Source organism: Lolium rigidum, chromosome 6 (assembly GCF_022539505.1).
Source record: "Lolium rigidum isolate FL_2022 chromosome 6, APGP_CSIRO_Lrig_0.1, whole genome shotgun sequence".
NCBI lineage: Eukaryota > Viridiplantae > Streptophyta > Magnoliopsida > Poales > Poaceae > Lolium > Lolium rigidum.
In genome coordinates, this window is record NC_061513.1 from 28,822,179 (window position 1) to 28,844,239 (window position 22,061).

Sequence of the window (22,061 nt, forward strand, 5' to 3'; positions counted from 1 at the left end):
TCGGGACTTTAATTTCGATCCTTATCCCGGCGCTTAGGTTCTCGCGCCTTCTCATTCCGACATAGAGAGAGAGAGAGAGGGGGACGGAGAGGAGAGGCAACACAAACAGCACTTTCAGCAGGGCGTACGTGCTCTGTCCGGTTCCCCCCTCCTCCGTCGTGCCGGAAACCCTCGCCGGTATCCGTCTCTTTGCTGGCGTTGCAGAGGCGGCCTTGAACCGTCTCCGCTCTCCGCTCGTCACGCTAGGCAGGTGAATCCTTTTCTTATTCGCCCCATGATCATCCGATTTGGGTTTGTGTAAGGCGATTCTATTTGATTTTCCTCATGGTGGAAATTATCTGCGTTATTTTTGCCTGCTTGTCTGTATGCCCGCAATAGTGAGTTTTCTTCGCTGTATCTAGTTGTTCTGATCGTGAGCAATGTCTCTGCACGCTTGTATTTAGTTGACTTGGCTGGATTAAGCTATGGATGTTGGAATGTGCTGATTTTGCTGAAACTGGGGTGCGTCCGTGCTGTTTTTTGTTTTCAGATTTACACGAATACTAGTTCAAAATGCACTACTTTTTGGGGCATTTTTCTTTCTTTCAAAATGCACTAGCTATTAGTAGATCTGTTTATTGTGTATTTATTACCCCATCAGAGCTACTAGAACTCCATCCGACGGTTCTGATTTGTACTCTACATAATCTGTATACTCAAGTAGGTAATTAGCATCAGATAGAGTCTGTAGTGTGCGTTGATGAGGAATGGTGTTTCTGTTCATGAATCATGACTAGTCTGCCATATAAGTCCGTGTTTTCTTTCCTGTTTCCTCCCGTTCATCTATTTTATGTACGGAGTTTTTTTTGTATGTTACACCATCTAAAAATAAGTTATTACACCATCCTGTTTATGTTAGCCCGGCAGTTTATTTATTTTATTTTTTGTTTGGTATGTATGTCATCATGTTCATGACAGTTATTTATTTTGGTTTGCATACAATGAAAAGAAAAACTCTTACCTATTATAGACAACTCTGATCCAGCCATTTTCCACCTTTTGTTTTGTTGGTTCAGTTTGTGGCGTGTTCGAATTTCAAGTTGCGCGAACAAGCTCTCAATCCTTTTTTTTTACTACTTGTTCAACATGCATGATAGTTTTTGCTCTTGCAGTTTGTGAAATATAGAGACCCTTCTCTTTCTAGAGCAGAAATGTTTGTACAACTGTGCAGTGCATAATGTTTTAGTCAGATGCAAGCCTTAGTGCGCTATGTTTCAGTTTCCATTTCCATCATTTTCATTCATAATAGTTACTTATTTCATATTTCCATATTTTTGCTCTTTTCTTGGCTAAGGGGAAAGAAGGTTTAGTTTGTGGGCAGTCACACAAATTTGTTATCTGTGTTATTTTGGACCACCTGTTGAACCATTTTTCAAATGTTATATTTTGGGATGCCCGAGTAACAACTATTTTCCTTATTATGTCGCTGCTATTAAAACTGAGCTCCAGTTAGACAAAGAAATAATGTTGGATGAAAAATAACTGAGACTTCTTACTGTTTTACGCCACTGAGCAATAGATTGATTTTGGGTGGAATCCATGCTAAAGTTATATCGGGTACTACGGATATTGCATTATCCCAGCAGATCCTCTCGTCGCAGGCCTTCAGCTTATTTCTCTAGATTGAATGCAGGAAATGGCCATTGTTTTAGACGTTTTGTAGGCTATGATTATGAATTCCACATCGGCTGTAATGCAATATTAGCCACTTACCATCATTTTAGTCGGCTATCAGTTTTGGTTAAATGCTAACATGTGAGAATATAAGAAGCGAGAATATGAGTAGGGGACCTCTAATTCTTGGGGTTTCAGGGGGATGGTGAATAGGGGTTTGAGTAGGGGCCTTGTTGGACAGATTTGTTGGCTTCGAGCCTTCGGCCATAAAAATGTGGTTTAGGAGCGAGGGTGGAGGCCTTGCTAGATATGTTCTTAGGAGTTATTCTCTCCATTTATTTTGGCAATTATGGGAATGTTGTTTATATCTTTGGAATAAGATGGAGCATACTACAAATGGTGTTATAGTCTTGCTATAAGAAGTCTCCAAACCTTATAGGTGTTGCAAAATATCAACACGGTATACATTGTTTAATGTCTTGTGAATATGAGAATTCTATACAAAATGCACGGCTAAGTAAATCATACAATGCTGCTCCCTTCATAAAGGAATATTACTTTTTTCCTATGCGTGCCTTTTCAGTCCCTTGAAAATCCCTTCATAAGCACTTCCTGATGCATTATTCTGCCACTGGCGGAGTCAGGGGAACCAGCAGGGGCCCTCCCCCCCCCCCCCCCGCCCCCCTCCCTAACATCAATTTTTTTGATTTATATCCCTCCTTTTTAAGGTAAAACACCCTGAAAACCAATTTATTTTACCATCTGGTTCCCTCCCCAAAAACATTTCCCTCTAGTTTTGTTCGTTTGCCCCCCTCATATTTTTTTTCTGTCTCCGCCATTGCATTCTGCTGCACACCGTCAACACCGGGGTGAGCTTCTTTTCCAAGTTGCTCTTTTGGTATTGCAATCTAGTTATGAGCATCGAGTTCTTCTACACCTTTATAGCCGCAGCATCGTTTGTGTGTTCATTTTCTTTAATTTGCACGATAATCATAATATGTTTTCAGGGAAGCATTATTTTGGAAGTGTTCACAGTGTATTGTTGCTGTTGCTATTCCTAGAAAAACATGAACTGAAATAAATTCTGGAAAAACATAGTATCTTAATATTTAGTGCAGCATTACAGATTTTGAGTGGTTTGGAGGTATAATATGTTGCGAAATGAATAATCTGACCTGACATGATATATGATTCCTGTTAAAGGACGTATCCAAGATGAGCAATCCATGCGAATGCTGCCACAGAAAGCTGAGGTTCATAAGACAGATTAAAGGAAACTTCATGCATAGCATGGTGAGCTACTTATGTCTTTCTTAGTTAAGTGCTTGCCTGAAATATTTCTTGAGTTTATTCGCTGCCTTGTTGTTTTTATTTCACAAAAGCTGAGGTTCATAAGACAGATTAACGGAAACCCAGTCCTGCTTGCTACAGGTCATACCAGAGTGCTTTGTGAAGTATTTTGGAAGAAAGATCCCGGAAAGCGTCATACTAGAAGCTCCTAATGGTAACATATATGATGTTGGAGTTACTGAGAGTATGAACAGAACAATCCTCAAGTCTGGATGGGCGGCATTTGTTGCTGCCAATATAATAGAAGAGAATTATTCCTTGATGTTTCGATACCTTGGAAATGCCCGCTTTGAGGTTACAATTTTTGATTCCAATGGCCAGGAGAAAGCCTTGTGCTGTGCTGGGATGAAAACTGCCTCTGATGTGAAAACACCAAACAGTCACTATGTTGGTAATTCGAGCAGTTCACGTCATGGCACTACTCAGTTGTTATCGGGTGAAGGATCAGATTCAGATGGATGCCCAAAGGAAATCGCATGCCATTATTGTGAATCAGCAAAGAAGGCTGCATTATCTTATACTTCTGATGAATTTTCGGGTAAGTTGTGTTCTCAAATTCCACGTGAAAAAAACTTGTGTTCTTAAATTGAATTAGTTTCCCACTTACCCATTGTTCCCTCACTCTTGAATCTTTTTTACCTCAGAAGACAATCCATCTGCAGATGCATCGATGGAGTTCGACGGTCTTCAGATGCTCCCAAAGGACTGTGTCTTATCAGGGCGATGCGCTCTTACAGTAGCACAGAAAACAAAAATACATGCATTCGTAGCTGAAATTCAACCGAAAATTCCAGTGCTTGTTGTAATGATGAAGAAGACAAATGTTGAACCTAAGACTGATCTGGTACGTTAACTTTACCACCTAATTTTTCCCAATTCTGATAGTATTTGGAACTCCAGCCTTGTGGTTTGAACTGTGTCAGATCTCTGAAAGATACTTTCGTAACAAAACACATATTCATAGTTGAATCAGCAATACAATTGCCTTATTTTACAGTTTTATCATGTGCATTCAAGAAAAAATAGCCTTTGTGAGCTGTGATAGTCTTGCACTTTCTGTGTCAGATAAAATAGGTTGACATTATCATCCTGCCATCTTTCAGGTAATACGCAAGGACTATGCGCTCATGCACTTTCCATGTGAAAGCCAAACAATCACCCTCCAGGTGCCTGGGAAGAGCAAGGATTGGCAATGCAATTTACGCGTCAGGCCTGATGGTGGGTGCAACCTACGCTTAGGCAACTTTGTCCATGACAATAGTGTTAAAGTGGGTGATATCTGCCTCTTTCAACCAATGGCAAATGCTAAGCAGGGAACATTCAAAATGATTGTCCATCTCCTTCAAAAAGCAAGCATTGATCATTCTCCTGGTGGAAGAACTGACATTGGCTTAAATGATGGATGGACAAGCACAGAGGTGGCTGGTGTTAAGGATGAACCCCCTGCCGATGGTATTGCAGCACGACGCTAACATGCTACTACTGCTAGGATGCATGTGTCGCATTTCAGTTTGCATTATATGTGTATGATTCATGTGAAAGATTTTCCAGGTGAAGAGATCTCCTTTTCGGATCATGAAAAGCATGGAGCCTCTAAAAGTTCTGAGGGAAATTCTGTGGAGTCTGATTACCGTCAGGTGCTTCCAGATGATATTGTCTTATCAGGGCGTTGCTATCTTACGGAAGAACAGGAGGTGAAAATACAAGCACTTGTAAGCAGAATGCGACCTGAAATCCCAGTGCTTGTTGTAGTGATGAAGAAGACCAATGTAAAACCATATGGTAATCTGGTACGTCAGCTCTACCGTTCAAACTTTCTATGAAATGTTCATTTGTTATAGCTACATACATTTTTTAGTTATGATATTATTAAAGAAAGCATGTGTTCTGCTTCTAACTCGTACAATCCTCTGAAGGATAGTTTGCAAGGAAATGCGTAAACATCAAAATCAACTGTATCGTTGACTTATTTTGCAATTGGAAAAGTTCAGACTTTGTGATAGTCTTAACTTCTTCCCTACTAGTACTTCAGCTATCGGATGAAACAAGCTTAACAGTACCACTATCACATGCTGTCCCTTTTTTTAATCAGGTTATACGCAAGGATTATGCGCTTCAGTACTTGCCATGTGAAGATACAAATATCATACTCCAAGTGCGTATGAAAAAAACTACCTGGAAATGCAAATTGCAAGTCAGGTCATCTGGCGTGTCTGATGCAGGTCGGCGCACCCTTTATTTGGGTAAATTTGTCAGGGACAATCATGTCAGAGAGGGTGATATCTGGCTCTTTCAACCAATGGCAAATGTTAAGAACGGAAGATTCACGATGAGAGTCCATCTCCTTCACAAAGCGAGCATTGATCATTTCCCTGATAGAAGAACTGGCATTGGCTCAAACTATGGAAGGACAAGCGCAAATGTCACTGGTGTTAACGAGCAACCACCGACTGATGGTATGACATCAGCGCACTAAGACGTAGACACGGCTAGGATGCATGTGTCACATTTCAGTTCGCATTATATCTATCTAATTCATTTGAAACTTTTCCAGGTGAAGAGATCTCCTCTTCAGACCATGAAGAGCATGGAACCTCTGAGAGTTCTGAAGGAGCTTCTGATCCTCCTTTCATTCTGCCAGGCAGAATTCGTCTAACACCAGCGCAGGAGAAGAAAGTGTTGGAAAAAGTTGAAGAAATTGAGAGAGAACTACCCATTTACGTTGCGATCATGAACAAGATAAATGTCTGTCGCCGCAATACCTCTCCCATCTTAGTAAGTTCGGAAATAAGAAGCATTTCCTATTACTGCCTATCAACCCTCAGTTGGATATGTATGCTTTGATCAGATAGACAGGAACACATTTATCAACTATGTCTGCATCTTCAATTCGATAAAAAGAACTATCTCTGCATCTTCAATTCGAAAAAAAGAACTATCTCTTCACCAGTATCATTCTAACATTTCCCTGTATATGTATAATAAACAGAACTTTGGTGTACGTTACGCTACCACATATCTTGAAAAGAAGCACGCTACTGGGCATCATGGAAAGGAGGGTGTCATCAGTTTGGTGCTTCAGCGTGACCGGAAGAGGGGGACGTGGGCCACTGAGATGCGATGGTCTACCCACCGCACGGGCCCTCAGCTGAGGGTTGTCAAAGGATGGCCCTCGTTCTCCCGTGCCAACCACCTGCGGGAGGGGGACCTCTGCCTCTTCAAGCTGATGAACAATGAGGAGCTGCTCAAGATGGTGGTCTACATCATTCGCCGTGAGAAATGTTAGCCTGAAGCAAGTCTTGCATGTTGCTCTGATGATTTGGAACTCTGGGAGTGGAATGTGGTTCAAATGAGGAGTGATACCCGAAGAAACTTATGTGCTTTCTGTCCTTGCAGGATATTTCAGTGGTTTGTTAGTTATATTAGAGATTTGTTATCTGCATTCTAGAGTTATTTTGGGTGGTCAAGTTTGAACAACTTATCTAATATCTGTACTTTTGGGAGAAGTGCTCCGGTGCCCTGCCCCCCCCCCGGTTGAAGAGGTAAGTTAGCCAAATAAATTTAGATAGCTCCCAGATGTTTCGAGTTTTGGAAACAACACCCCTCAACTTCAAACTGACAAAGGTTAGGTTCAGAAACTCGGTACAGAGATTGCAAGGCTGGATATGAGCCTCTAGCCCAGATTCATATGCGTGCGTTTGTTGCTGCTAGCTTATCTGTGGACTTGCTAGCTAGCATCTGATAATATACGCTGATATGATTGATCATTAAGATGCCTGCTAGCTTGGTGTAGATTTGTACGTTCGCGTATTGCTATTGGTTTACCTAGGTGTTGTACACGCGACTCGATGGAAAGTCCGTCCAGCTCCGGGTCCATGCAGGGCCGGCCCATACTTTTTTGGGGCCCAGGTGCAAACTGACAGAAAGGGCCCCTATTCACACACAAAAATTATCAAAACAGTATATTGCAACCTAAAAAACCATCATATTTCAATAACAAAGAATATTCAGTACATATCATAGATCCATAATCTTTTGAACTCTCAAAATGACAGAGCATCACTCTAAAAATAATATTATTTGTGATTTGTCTCAATCAAGCGAACTAATCATGATTCCGCTGCTTCCGCAAAAGATCCGCTTTGCTAGGATTGAAGCTAATAAAGGAGAATGTTTGATGTATCAATCCACTAGCATATAAGACCAAGATTTTTTAAATATTAACTCTGCAAAAGGAGAATGTTTGATGTATCAATCCACTAGCATATAAGACCAAGATTTTTTAAATATTGTGTTAGCTAATAAAATGAATTACCTATCTAGATAGGAGATGAAGTCGCCGCAGTTGTTCCTACTTAAAAGAGAACTAGAGAGGGGCATTTACCTAAAAAGCACAATAAAAGTATTAGACAATCTCCCAGCATACAAATAGTAAACAATCATGTGTAGTTGTGATGACAGAAATCATACAGTAAGATTTTATTTAGATCGTGCCCACCACTCCATATTCTTCACCAATTTTCGAAAGCTTCCTATTCCTACACAAGCCACAGTATAGCAAATTGAATTCAGAACTTGCAATTTCTCCTAACACTTCTAGAAGCAAAGTCGTTTATAATTGCTTCTGTATTTATCACATCCAACTTATTTTTCTCGATACACAAAATTGCCAGACCATTTAATCTTTCTTGAGACATTGATGATCTTAAATAGTTTTTTAGTAACTTTAACTTAGAAAAGCTACGATCAGCCGATGCTACTGTCACCGGTACAGTAAACAAAATACGATAAGCAATTAAAATATTTGGAAAAGAATCTATATCTCTAACAAACTCAAATATTTCCATTGCATGCATTGGCTCATTCGATACAGGTAAAGTCATTTGTAGCAGTCTTACTTCAGAAAATAGATCATCTGGCTCAACATCAGAGAATTGAAAGGAGAAGTCTGGGGAACGATGAAGGCATGGAGCTGCGTCTTTGGCATCCATTAATGGCTAGCGGCGATCTCGGATTTGGGAAAGGAGGAGTCGAGGAGACGAGGAGATGGGGAGCGTTTCGTCTGGATACTGGAGATCTGGAGGCTGGAGCGATCGATCGATTCCTCTGGATCGATTGGTTTTCTCCACTCCCGTCCCGTACGTACTAGTCTGGATGGGCTGGACATCAATACATGGGCCTTTATGGCTTTACTTTGCTTACAAGACAAAAAAAAGACAGAAATTCCAACAACTACTAATAGAACTAGTACCTGGGCTAGGGCCCCTGACTTGCCAGGGCCCAGTGCGGGCGTACCGTTTGCCCGGTCTGTGGGCCGGCCCTGGGTCCATGTCGATCTGTGCACCGTCCGATAAATGCACGCCTTGTTCGCGTTCGTGGACCTGATGTGCGAACTGTGCGGCAGAGGAGCTCCATGGCGTCACCATAGAACAAGTCTCTCGAGAAAAACCGCTCTTCAAAATTGTTTATCAGAGTTAGGGGTAAATTACATGGCTTTAGGAAGTTTTTTTTTTTGCCATGGTTTTAGGAAGTTGAGGGGATTAACCGTGCCACTTTTAACTTAAAGGAGTGTTGTGTTTAATACATAAAACATCTAGGGATTATGTGGAATTTTTATAAATTGAGTTACGAAGAGGTATCAGGAGATCCTAGCCATCCACAGAAAACAAAGGTTGGAAAGGGGGGGACACCGGAGCAAAAGCCGTTTTTTCAGAACGCGCTCGGGCGGCTCGCGCGGGCCGCTCCAGCGCCGCCACCAACCCTAGCTAATCAAAAAGAGGCCCTGATCTACTCCCTTCGGCCGCTGCTGCCGCCGGCGCGGCGGTGGCGGCCGCGCCCGGCCGACTAAGGCGGCGGGCAGGGTCGGCGCGCCCTCGACGGGTTCCTCTCGCGCGGGAGGAGACGTCTCCGGGGCGGCGCGGGTGGCATGGGTGTGTGGAGCGGTCGGCGGCGTGGTTCTCGGAGGTCGTCGCCGACGCACGGCGGAGCTCGAGGATGAGCTCTAGCCCTCGACCGGGCAGGCAGCAAAGAGGGGAAAGGGAGGGCGCGGCGGGGCAGCCGGGTGGCAGCGGCGCTAGTGCCCATCTCGGGGGAGGCGGTGCGGAGGATGCGCGGCCAGGGTGGAGTGCCCTGCGCATCAACCGCCGCTCCTGTGCTGGGGACGAGCGCTTGGTCCCCGGTGGCGTCGGCGTGGCGCGGCGGGGTGACCGGGATGCAGAGACGCAAGCTTCTGTCTTGGGGGCGGCGGCGCGGAGGACGCCTTGCCAGGGCGGAGTGCCCTGGTGCGTCGGCCGTCTGCCTCCTTGTGGAGGACGAGCGGGGATTCCTCCCGGTTGCGCCGGCGTGAGAGGTGGAGGTTCGGGCGGGCTCGATCTGAGCCTTTCGGGCCAGATCTGGGTTTTTTTGGGCCGGGTTGTCGGTTGGCGGTACCTGGAGTGGGTGTGCCGGAGATAGCCCGGCTCTTGCCGGAGGTGGTGGGGAGTTGCTGCGTTGTTCTTGTGGAGGCTGGAGCTGGTGGTTCGTGCCGTCGTGCTGGAGACCATGCCTTTTTGCAACGATGATGTCGAGGAGCTGCGGTGGCGGCGGTGTGTTTCTCCTTGGATAGGATTGCCCCAAAGCTCGGAGGCGCGGAGTCGAGCGGCATACGGTCGAAAGACCTGCCTGACTTGTTGGGCCGGCGGCGACGGCGCCCGCGGGTGTCGTGTCCCTCATTGGAGGCGTCGTCGAGGTGTGTCAGAGTCTCCCGCGCTCTCGCCTGTTTTTGGTTGTTGTCTCCGGGCGAAAGCCTAGGTCCTTTGGATCGGCGCGATGGCGGCGTCCTCGACGTCGTTCCTCTGTTGGGAGTTTCGCGTTTGGAGACACGGCATGATGGTCCTGGTGCTTTCTTCCGGTGCTCCCCGCTGTCCGAGGTTGGCTGCAGGAGCGCTATGCACGCCATAGCTGGAACTCCAAGACGATGCCTTCTCGGGGCCGACCGAGTTCCGCCATGTTCTCCTTTCATGGTGCGTTGACAAGGAGAGCCCTCTTGGAGTTATCTTTCTTCGGTGGTTGCTAGCGTCGGTCGAGACGCGGTTTTGTTGTTTAGCTTAGGATAGGTTCTTTCATGTTTTTGTTGTTTTGTCGTTGGTGGCTGACTTGGTTCAGCTGGTGTGGAGTTCATGCTACGGGTGGTAGCCTTCTTGTATTCAAATCTCTACCTTCTATAAAGATAAGGTACGCCTTTGGCGTACTCTCGAAAAAAAAAGCCTACTTTTGGACGTTATCTCAGTGGTTTATTGGTTCTGTCAATAGCTGTTGTCTGCTGGGTGAAAGGATTAGGGCCTTTCAATTTAGTCCTAGTATGAAAATAAAATGCGGATTCACCTCTGCTAGATTCCACTCCTTGTAGAATTGAGGCCGAAAACAACCCCTGTCCCAAGATTCAAATATCACTTGTAGCACTTACAAGATTTGGTGGGGCGAGATAAGTTTCGGAAAGACTAAATCAGCAATCAGGTGCATAGTAGAGTGTACACCAGTGAACGATCGGATAACCATAGCGTCTCTGATCGATGGTGCAAGCGGATGATATGGCAAAAGAACAAATTCGGCACATGTGGAAAGCCACTACGGTACAAGCCACCGTTCCAGTCCGTTAGCATCTCAGACCGGAAATTCTAACATACTACGTAGGGCAATGGCTCGTACGTCAAGATAAGCAGCATAGATACCCGTAACCGTACTCAAACGCATGCTACAAACCAACCTGAAACAAACTAGTTACCGATTGAAGAAATAGCAGGACAGAGCGTAAAGCGATTTTTCTAGCAGCATCCTGATCTACCGGTCAAATTTTAATCGTCCGTTTCTCTTCGTAATTTGCGCTACAGAAGACATGGATCATACGATTAAGTATATTTGTAACTTAGTCGGTAATTTCATGGTGCACATAGGAATGGACGAATCATATGCTATCTTACGGAGATAGGCTGGTGTTGATTAACTCTGTACTCACGAGTTTACCTATGTTTATGATTTCTTTTTCGGAAGCGACTAGAATATTATCGATCTAATTTCTTTTGGCAATCCGATGAAAATAATAAGTACTCCATCCGTTCCAAAATATAAGGCGTCTAAGGATTAGTCAAAAGTCAACGTTTTTAAGTTTGACCAAGTTTATACACAAAAATATGAACATTTACAATACTGAACCAACATCAATAGATTCACCGGCAAGTATATTTTCTTAATATGTCCATTTGATATTGTATATGTAAATATATTTTCCTAAATATTTGGTCAAAGTTTGTAATGTTTGACTTTTGACCAATCCTTAGACGCCTTACATTTTGGGACGGAGGGAAAACAGATTATCGAATGGAACATTATTTGTAGACATAAGGATCAAGGGAGCTTGGTATTGAGGTACTTGAGCTAAAGAATAAATGTTTACTGAGTAAATGGCTGTTTAAACTCCTTTCTGAGAAGGATATGTGCCAGCAATTGTTATTTAATAAATACTTAAAAATAACGCTTGCTCAAGTTGAAACTAAACCAACGGACTCATCCTTTTGGAAAGGACTCATGCATGTTAAGAATTACTTAAAAGAGGATATACTTCAAAATAGGGGATGGGACAAGTGTGAGGTTCTAGGAGGACATTTGGATGGGAAACTTGCCTCTTTCCCAACAATATTCCACGCTCTATAATATTGTGCAACATAAAAATATTCTAGCATCAACAATATTTGCAATGGTGCCTATAAATATTTCTTTTAGAAGAGGTTCGAATGATCATAAATGGCTGCAATGGTTACACCTTTGTCAACGGCTAATCTGATAAATTTATTTGGAGACTTACTGATTCCGGGGTTTTTTCAGTCAAGTCTATGTATCTTGACTTAATGAATGGGCATACTGTATACCTTCAAAATATCTATGAAAATTAAAGATTCCCCTAAAAATTAAAATATTAATGTGGTTTCTTAGTAATAAAGTGCTTCTTACTAAGGACAATCTAGCTAAACGGAAGTGGAATGGATGTTAAAAATATCGTTTTTGTGATTCTACAGAGACCGTTAACCATGCATTTATTTATTATGGTTACTAGGTGCAACCGGATGCTAGTGGTTGCTCACGACTGTTTTTTCCAGGCTACTGGGTGGCGGCATCTTAATAGAATAGCAAATAGATAGCTTTTCTATAGACCGTGTTTTCTTTTGGTTGATTCTAGTATCGACTCTACCCTTTGATTGATTGTAATGGTTGAATTGTGTCGAACTCGTACTTCTGGTTAATAAAACAAGCCGTGTGTATCTATTGATGCAGAGGCTGGGGCGAGACGTCGTTAGAATTGCATTTCCAGAACAGAGCCTCTACATATAAGTAAAACAGAAAAATCCCGAGATATTCCACAACCCCTGGACTTTTTTTCGCCTGAGTTTCAGTGCTCTCCTCTCCGTGGAAGAAAGACGTCCGTGGCATGCACTTACGTACGTATACGTACCCTGGCCAGGCATGGCGGGCATCTTCAGTTACGTGGTTGTTACGAGTCAAACAATGTACGTACGTGTAACTTGACCACACGCCATGGCAGGCAGGTGCCTGAGAGCTTCTATATAAGGGGGGAGTAGTGCAGCTGCATTGGCACACCCAGTTAGCGTGGCACCGAGAAGCAGCATAGAAAGGGATCGAGCTAGCTTGGAGCAATGGCGAGGCAGGATGTTGCTTCTATGATTGCGGTTGCTCCCATTGTTGGAGCATTTGCTTCTGCCCCTACATGTACATGCTCTGACAATCTCTGCATCTTCTTATTTTTCGGACTGCGTTGCATGCACTGCATACTTGTATGCTAGGCAAAGCAAAATTCATGAGTCGTTGAAAACCTCACATGCTGAGTAAATCCCACTATGACAGATAACTATCCTCATCGAGAACACTTGGGCTGCTAAGTTGAAAAGATTTGAAAATAATGGCTTGTTGAATCATGATGGAATTTGTGATCTGTTTCACAAAACTTGGTGGGTGATTTTGATGACATGGGGTATGCCTTGATCTTGTGTGCAACTCATAAGTCAGCACAAATCACGAATCAAACTCAACGGTGTAGATATCTTTTTTGTAGCCCATGTGTAACTAGGACAACCCGAATCATGACGCAATCCAACAGTTTGGAAAGCAACTGATAATTCTCGATCGACTTAGAATTAGCAAAATCGATACGCCAAGTACTCTAGAAAAGATAGAGAGGGAGAGTGATAGACGCTACTCCAGAATACTGAGCCAAATCAATCTTAGCATCGGCTCCTACGAATAAATAAGTCAGTTCTTCCTTCACGTCAGGCACGTACGTAGGAGTGGACAGCTAACGAATAGTGGCACTACGCATGCAGGTGTGCAGTCCATCGGTGTCTGCTACGGCGTGATCGGCAACAACCTCCCGTCTCGGAGCGAGGTGGTGCAGCTCTACAGGTCCAAGGGCATCACGGACATGCGCATCTACTTCGCCGACGGGCAGGCGCTCTCCGCCCTACGTAACTCCGGCATCGGCCTCATCATCGACGTCGGCAACGATCAGCTCGGCAGCATCGCCGCCAGCGCCTCCAACGCGGCCGCCTGGGTCAAGGACAACGTGCAGCGTTACCAGGGCCTTACCATCAAGTACATCACGGCCGGCAACGAAGTCCAGGGCAGCGACACGCGGAGCATCGTCCCGGCCATCCGGAACCTCAACGCGGCGCTGTCGGCCGTCGGCCTCGGCGGCATCAAGGTGTCCACCGCAATACGGTTCGACGCAGTGGCCAACTCCTTCCCGCCCTCCTCCGGCGTGTTCGCGCAGTCCTACATGACGAACGTGGTCCGGCTCCTCGCCAGCACCGAAGCGCCGCTCCTCACAAACATCTACCCCTACTTCGCCTACCGCGACAACCCGCGGGACATCCAGCTGAACTACGCGACGTTCCGGCCGGGCACCACGGTGAGGGACGAAAACAACGGGCTGACCTACACGTGCCTGTTCGACGCCATGGTGGACGCCGTGCACGCGGCGCTGGAGAAGGCCGGCGCACCGGGCGTGAGGGTGGTGGTGTCGGAGAGCGGTTGGCCGTCGGCCGGCGGGTTCGGCGCGAGCGCGGACAACGCGAGGGCGTACAACCAGGGACTGATCGACCACGTCGGCGGGGGCACCCCCAAGAGGGGTGGCGCGCTGGAGACGTATATCTTCGCCATGTTTGACGAAAACCAGAAGACCGGCATCGAGACGGAGAAGCACTTCGGGCTCTTCAGGCCGGACAAGTCGCCGGCGTACGCCATCCGGTTCTAACTGCATTTGCTATCTAGGAACTAGGATCGTAGGCTGCCAGTCTAAATAAGCTGCATGTAATGCGGCAGCAGTGAAGTGTAACGAGCCAGGCCGGATATGTACATCGATCCATGGAGGATTGCAAGTTTGCAACATTAACTTCCTGGCGGTCAGTGGTAGTGCGTCAACATGAATAAGGAGAAGGAACTGAAACTGAAAGCAGTTACAAATTTGTGATCCATGTTTCTGAATACTGCAACAATGTCCACGATGAGTCCACTACGACGGCCATTAAATCTCCGGGACTCTTTTTTTTCCGAAACACATTAATGACTCAAATATGTGCATAAACTCAACCCTATGAACTCAACCACATAAGAGAATGAGTCTAATAAACTGATTCACCTGGTCTTGGTATTGATGTGACTCGCTGTGGAAGAAAACATCGTCTCACACTAATAAATATTTTATTTCATAAAACGTTAAAATATTAGATCTGAGGTTTAAACTCTAGCGGACTGGATGTGCCACTACCCTCAGGCCCTAACTTCTCTACTACGTGATCCAGGCAAGTACAGGTTACTTCTCACTCGACCTCCGGAACTATTCAGGTCAAAGGACTTCGACTTGCTAACGTAGTGGTGCGTGCTGATCACGTCCCTCCCTGTATTTAGATAGTGCCACTATTCTAGATCAAGCCATATGGGCCTTTTTAAGGCTCCAAAAATCTAGACCGGCTTCAAGTTTTTCATCGGTCATCGTACATGTTTCAAAATATGAAATCATATACGATACAAGGTAAACAACTCCTCGTGAAGAAATTGCGTGCTTCATTTTTCTTTTTGCAGATCATTTATTAATTGTGTGATGTTTTTCTGTGTTTTTTTCCTTTCTGGCTCTTTCTTCGCCATTTAGCCGTCTTTCCACCACCCCAGGTATGGCTATAAATCCAGTGAGCACTCCCGGTAGCTCATAACTGGAAAACGTGCTAGAAAAAACTTCAGGAACGATGCATCGCCACCCGAAATAGCTGGCAAGTCACGCAGCACTGCTCATGCACAGAGTATAGATGGAGGAGGCGCAAAGGGCTCCCGCTTTTCTTGCAGCGCTACCTGGTCGAGCATGGGCCCATGGGCTCCCGGTCCTCAAGCTGCCCGTTCAAGGCATGCCCCCTCCTCTGCTCCCACTACGTGGAGTCCTCGGTGGAGGTGGCAGACTTGCTGGAGATCTCTCTCGTGTTGTGGCAACGTCAATTAAGCCATGTTCATAGTATGGACTATGGAGGACTTTGAGGCTATGTCCGATGATCACTTGCGGGCGTACATGCTATACCGAGTGACGATGGAGCTTAAGAAGACGGTGAGGCTCGAAGATCCCAAGCCAAAGCAAAAAAAAAAAAAGGCGTAGCGCCAAGAGCATATGAGGAGGTATCTTAGTTTAATTATTTACTAGATTTCTATGTAATACATGTGGTAATATTGATCGTGAGCCACTCAAATATTAAGTGTATCATACTTTTTTATATGTCATGTGTAACTGAAATGTTGATTAATATCTAAATGTAACTCAAATGTTGAAGTGTATCGTACTTTTGTGTTTCATGTTTAACTGAAATGTTTTTCAACAACGTTGCTCATATGTTGGCTGTGAGCAAATTAAGGAGGTGGTCATGTTGTGAGTCTCATACCTTACTTGGTAGAAGGAGGGGTTTCTATTTTGCAACATGATGATAGCATACTTTTTTTTGGAGCATGATCTAGAGAAGGGTGTAAATATTAAGCTAATTTTGTGCATAGTTGAGCAACTATCAGGCTTTAAAATGAATTTCCACAAGAGTGCGATTTTTAGTTTTGGAAAAGCGAAAGATATGGAACATCAGTACAAGCAGATTTGATGTGAGTCGGTTTCCCTACCTTTTCGGTACCTTGAGGTATGTATCCATCATAGAAAACTATGAAATGTTGGATGGAATCCAGTAGAGAATCGTTTTATTGCAAAGCTATGGTATTGGAAAAGCAAGTTACACACTTATGGAGATCATCTAGTCCTTATTAATTCAATTTTGAATAGTTTACCAATGTTTATACTTTCATTACTTGAAATGCTTAAAGGGATAAGAAAGTTTTAGATATTTTTGGTCAAAATTCTTCCGACTAAGTGATAGTGATGATACTAAGAAGAAATACAAGTTATCAAAATGGAATATTATATGTCACCCAAAGGACCAAGGAGGACTAGATATTGAGGTGCTTGAATTAATAAACAGGTTTCTTACTTAATAAATGTCTTTTTAAACCTATTTATATAAGAAGGAATGTGGCAACAATTTCTACATAACAAATACCTAGATAATACAACTTTGTCGGAAGTTGAGCCAAAGCCACAATTTTTTTTTCTTAAAAGATCTTATGCGGGTTAAAGAATACTTATTTGCCAGAGGATATTTCAAAATAGGAGATGGGTCGACCATGCGCTAGGGCAGTCGTACACATCATTATATAACATTGGACAAATAAAACATGTCCGGGCTGCAAATGTTCTAGCATAAACCACATTAAATATTGGCTTTAGGAGGGTAACCGACAACAAATGGAACGAATAGTTACATTTATGTCATAGATTATGATGGTAAAGATTTTAGGAAATTCAGATAAATTTACCTAGAATCTTACATCCACGGGCTTATTTATTGTCAAATCTATGTGCTTGGACCAAATGAATGATGAATGGTCATACAAGAATTTTATATAGATATAATCCATGGAAGTTGAAAATTCCGCTTAAAATTAAAATTTTCATGTGGTTTCTTAATAATAAAGTCATATTAAGAAAAGATAACTTAGCTAAACGAAATTGGAAATGGGTGTCAAAAGTGTTACTTTTGTGACTCAGTGGACACCGCGGGACATTTGTTTCTGATCTCATATCCTTTTGGTTTTATAAATTGGCGCATGATTACTTCACATACACCCTTAATTATCATCAGATATTTCCAATATGTTTGGTACTTGGGCAAATTGGACTGATAAGAAAATTAGAGTTAAGATAAGCATTGGTGTTTGTCATATTTATATTTGTCCATATGGGCATGGAGAAGCGATATTTTTTTAACAAACAAAGGGGTACAATTATTTTTACAGGTTATTAGACTAACTGCAGATTGTATACACTATGGTCCTATCGTCTCCCGGGCATCAACGAGAGCCTATGGCTACATGATGTGATAGGTATGGAGGGAGTAAACATGTTGATGCAATGTATTTCTATGGTTGCAAGCAATTTTCTCATTAATGGGCACCATTTTTATGAGGTCTAATAAAAATGCAAAATGTATTTCTAACAGTGGCATAATATACAAAACCAAAAGAAGTACTATATTTATATCCATTGCGGTATTTTTTTTTCTATTTTTTGAACAGAGAATGGTCCAGAAGGATCGAGTGCTTCATTAATTATTGTAGGTGACAGTACAGTTTATAGATAGGGACCGAAAAGAGTAAGAAGAAACAACTAACCTCTTGCATTTTGCACAAATGACCTTAAAATAAACACTAGAAAAGCAATCAGGTACTGCTCCTTCTCCACCGCGATTCAGCAGCTCGACGCAGTCAACCTCGATATTGGTGGAGACACCACCACTTGGGACAGAAAGGCGGGACAGCCACCTCCAACCCAGCCCCACCCCTCAGACTCGTGGCAACCATGGGCTTGGAGGAGAGAAGATAGAGGAAGGCCAGTGGTGCATCCAGATCCGCCACATTATTTGCCTCGGAGAAGCTAAGGAGAAGGAAATCTAAAATTGTAGGGAGCCAGACCCCCCTCCCAGTCACCACCGATGTGGTGACCCGACATACCACTGCATGGTGTAGTATCCAAGTCTGATATAACACCAATGAAACACCGTTCCACTAGTATTATATCGCTCAGAGTGGTACAATAGAAATATATGCGGGTCCAAGGCATGTCTATAGAATTACAACATTGACTCTGTTACATAAGATCATCATAGCCTCCTACTTTACAATGAGGTAAAACTGCAAATAAACTCCAGAAGAACGACTCGTAATCTAGTCTTATCAGTAACTCTATTTGTAGAGTATTTGACTAGCTATAGTGGCTATGAATAGATTCTAACTAAACAGGAGCTAGGTTTAGGAAACTGGTTCCTTTCTATTGCTAAGCTAGGTTTCATCCTTGTTGGATGTGGTGATTGACTCTTCTGACAGGTTCCTGTCCCTTGAAGTAGTTGTTGACTCCTCGATCTTCGAGTTGCACTGTATATCCTCCTTCGATGCCTCCATATCTAAGCAGGGGATTTAAGAGTGGGATGAGTACGAGCGTACTCAACAAGTTCATTATAGGAAAGAGGTGTTTAATGCACTAGCTACGGCATTAGACCAGAAAGTCTAATACCAATGCAGGTTTTCATAATCATTTCTTCAAAAGGTTGCTTTTATTCAGAAGAACTATGTCCGTCAGCCTTCACCGGTTTACTAGAACTTCATGGAGCTCCTTTCCGGCAGCGTTCGCAGTTCCATATCCCGGAACAGGGAGTGACAGGTCACGGTTCATTACACTCTGCAGAGGTGTGTTGCTTTACCCATAAGAGATCTTAACCTTGGTGCCAACCGAGCCGCGTGCTCGTCCACACTTCCTTTGGTGTGAGGCCCGGTATAAGGTCTAGCCAATCATGTTCCTCCGCTACCTCGAACACCCACCCTTTGTTGCAATTCCGACCTTGGGTCCTCGCCGGCCAGCGTATCCAAAGGATACCATCCGACCTCGACTATTACCAGGCACGACGGCTTGATACCTTCGCCGGTCGTTGCAACCCATCATAGACCGCAATACCATGGGGACTTAGGACTCCCCAGCCTCACCGCTTGCTCCTCGGGCGACAAGTGTACTACGGTCTCTACCGTGGGGACTTAGGGCTCCCCAGCCTCACCGCTTGCCCCTTTGGATTACAAGTGTACTACGGTAAAGCGCATCCGTTGATGAACGAGAGGTGGAAACACTTTTGACTACTCCGTCCCACTCCGGATCTTATGGTTAACACAGGTATTACGGCACAAGAATCACTGGACGACATTTGTTGTTTAATCCTAGATGGATATAAACCCTTGCAATGGAACCTCCACCATGTCAACACAATCCATGGTTCCATTGCCCACCACATAGTCATATTCATAGTTATGAAAATAGTGGTTTTGCTTTTTATGCAATAGTGATAAACATAGTACTTTGCAAGTAATTTGGTAAAAATACTTAAATGACATGAGCAAGCGATGAACTTGCCTTTCTTGGCTGCAAGATTATGCAGACAAGGTCTTCGATACGCAATAACTCCAAATTCTGAAATAGCATCATCGTCCGGTAAGGATGATGTTTAAAAGATTGGCAAGGATGCAATAATGCATAAGTATGAGATGCAATCGCTCTAAGCGTGACCTAACCCCGATGATTTAGGATCAGCGAGTTGTAATGATTGGTTCAGGGTGTGTTGCACTTTTAGAGTGATTCACAAACAAGGTTCTTATTAAGGATTGGCTGCTTGGTATCATAAACAGGTGCTGTAATATATCATAATAATAACACTAATAGCACACAACAATAACATTTGATATAATCCTAACATGTAATGAATAGTGGTTGGTTTTAGCCCTATATGGCATGGTTAATGATTAATTATCATATACTTCAAAAAGAATAACTTTTGAAGAACATGTTCTTTAGTAAAGAACAAGTATGATAATTAGGGTTGTGGAGTTCTATGGTTTACTATGGTTTCAACTAGTTTCTGGAGTAAGTATTAGATGGATCACAACATAGTTGGCTTCATCAACAACTAGGCTTGATTGGTTTTACTTAAGCATAAGCAACTTAAGCAATCAATTATTCATGGTTGCTATCATGGTTGGTATACCTTGCTGGTGATAGCTGGTTATTGGATATAGGTCCTATTAGGCAGGATTGATGATGATTCCTTATTTTCTTCAAAAGAATAACTTTTGAAGAACATACTTCTTAAGTAATAAGAAGTATCTCAATTAGGTTTAAGGTTGTCTAGGGTTTGCTATTGGATTTACTAAGTAAGAAATAGTTGACTCCTAAGTAGGATGATTAATAATTATCTTACACTAATAGGGTTTAGTGGAGTATGGTTAGGTAATGCAAGATAATAAGCATGGTTGCTATTTGGGTTCATCACAATGGTGTGATGCTAAGCATGGATAATTAAAGATGATGGTTTTGGTAATGGAAGCTAGGGTTTAGACTTGGTTGATCCTACTTGATTATCTAGGTCTGATGAAAATGAACACATGGGATACCAATTTATTAGTGATAGGTCTTCTACATTTTATGTGGACATGATAAGTATCTAGTTGCTACTATGGAGCTATGAATGAAACTAAAGTATCATGATCACATGTTCTAACCTAGGGTTTGGGTTAGGAGCAAATTATGGTTCACATGAAATAGTGGACCTAGGGTTCCTGAATGGATTAGGGTTTTTAGGGTTCCACATAAAATGATGAAACTACTACTTTATGTATAATGGAACTAGGGTTTCCTAATTACTATATAGTAGTTAGGTTAATAACTTTGAATTGAAAACAATATTGGACTATCAGAAACTCAATTCGGCTCCCGGGTGCGTATGATCCCTCTATCATAAAAACATATTTTCAAGTGTTAAAAATTTTTGATAAATTTTTTTACATGTACATCTCCATAATATATGTGTATTCGTCAAGTTTCACGAAAAAATTATATTTTTTGTAGTCTAAACGAAAAAGAGAAAATTTATGTTGTGACAAGTCTTTGTTTCTGCACCGAATTTTGTCTTTTTTACACACGCCACATGACATGTCGATTTTTCATGAAACGACTTTGTGAGCGCGTAGCACATGAAGATGTACGTGCCAAATTTTTGTTTCAATTTTTTTGACATTTTAAAATGTGTCTAACATGTATTTCAATATAAAGGGAGCATACGCTCCCATGTGCCAAAACATCGCTCCCATTGGACTATGGCATTTTATTATTTTAAATACTTAATAATCAAGGTAATTGTCAATTAGGGTTTAAATTCCAATAATAAAGATTTAATAAGTTCCAGATAAAGAAAATTAGTTTTAATGTTTTCTTTATTTACTTTACTGGTTTTTATTTATTTTATAATCTTTTCCTAATTATTGAATTTTTAATTCAATTATGAATAAGAGAAAATGCTTAAATAATAAGTATTAAATACTTAATTTTTATTACAAATAAAAATTTCATATTATATTTTTATTGGATAGATTTTTCTTTTCTAAGAATTTTGATATCTCATTTATATTTTTCAGACTTAAATTGAATTCTCTAAATTTATTTGAAATCTCTGGAATTTATGGATTTGAATTAAAATGAAACAAAGTACTAAAGCTACCCGGACAGAGCTACACACAGCCACTGGCCAGTGGGCCATTGGTCCACGATGGCTGCCACGTGAGTGTGGGCTGGTCAAAATTGAAACCAGGTCCAGGAGCTCACGGTGGCCGGCGGAAATCGGCGATCGCCGTCGATCCAGGGCTCGCGCGGACAAACTACCTACACTACGAGGCTCAGTGCGCCGAGGTGAACATGCTGGTACCAACGCCGCCCCTATTTGGTCGCCGGAGCAAGCTTGACGGCGAGGTGCGGCGGCAGTGCTCGCGGGCTAACGACGCGGTGGTGCTACGGCGCATGATTGAGCAAGGCGGGCACACCAGGAGATCGAGGAGCTCACCAGGAG

The 22,061-nt window shown here is 43.0% G+C and overlaps 2 protein-coding genes across 2 annotated transcripts; both read left to right on the top strand.

The window, feature by feature from the left end:
* Positions 1 to 468: 468 nt before the first annotated feature.
* On the top strand, positions 469 to 6,289 carry LOC124662357 (B3 domain-containing protein Os03g0620400-like). Its single transcript, XM_047200205.1, has 7 exons — positions 469 to 501; positions 2,857 to 2,946; positions 3,085 to 3,541; positions 4,651 to 4,793; positions 5,096 to 5,459; positions 5,558 to 5,778; positions 5,993 to 6,289. Exons 1-7 carry the CDS (start codon positions 469 to 471, stop codon positions 6,287 to 6,289), a joined length of 1,605 nt encoding a protein of 534 aa, XP_047056161.1.
* Positions 6,290 to 12,689: 6,400 nt separating this feature from the next.
* Positions 12,690 to 14,302, top strand: LOC124661907 (glucan endo-1,3-beta-glucosidase GII-like). Its single transcript, XM_047199794.1, has 2 exons — positions 12,690 to 12,762; positions 13,374 to 14,302. The coding sequence occupies exons 1-2, from the start codon at positions 12,690 to 12,692 to the stop codon at positions 14,300 to 14,302; spliced, it is 1,002 nt and encodes a 333-aa protein (XP_047055750.1).
* The last annotated feature ends 7,759 nt before the right edge of the window (positions 14,303 to 22,061 follow it).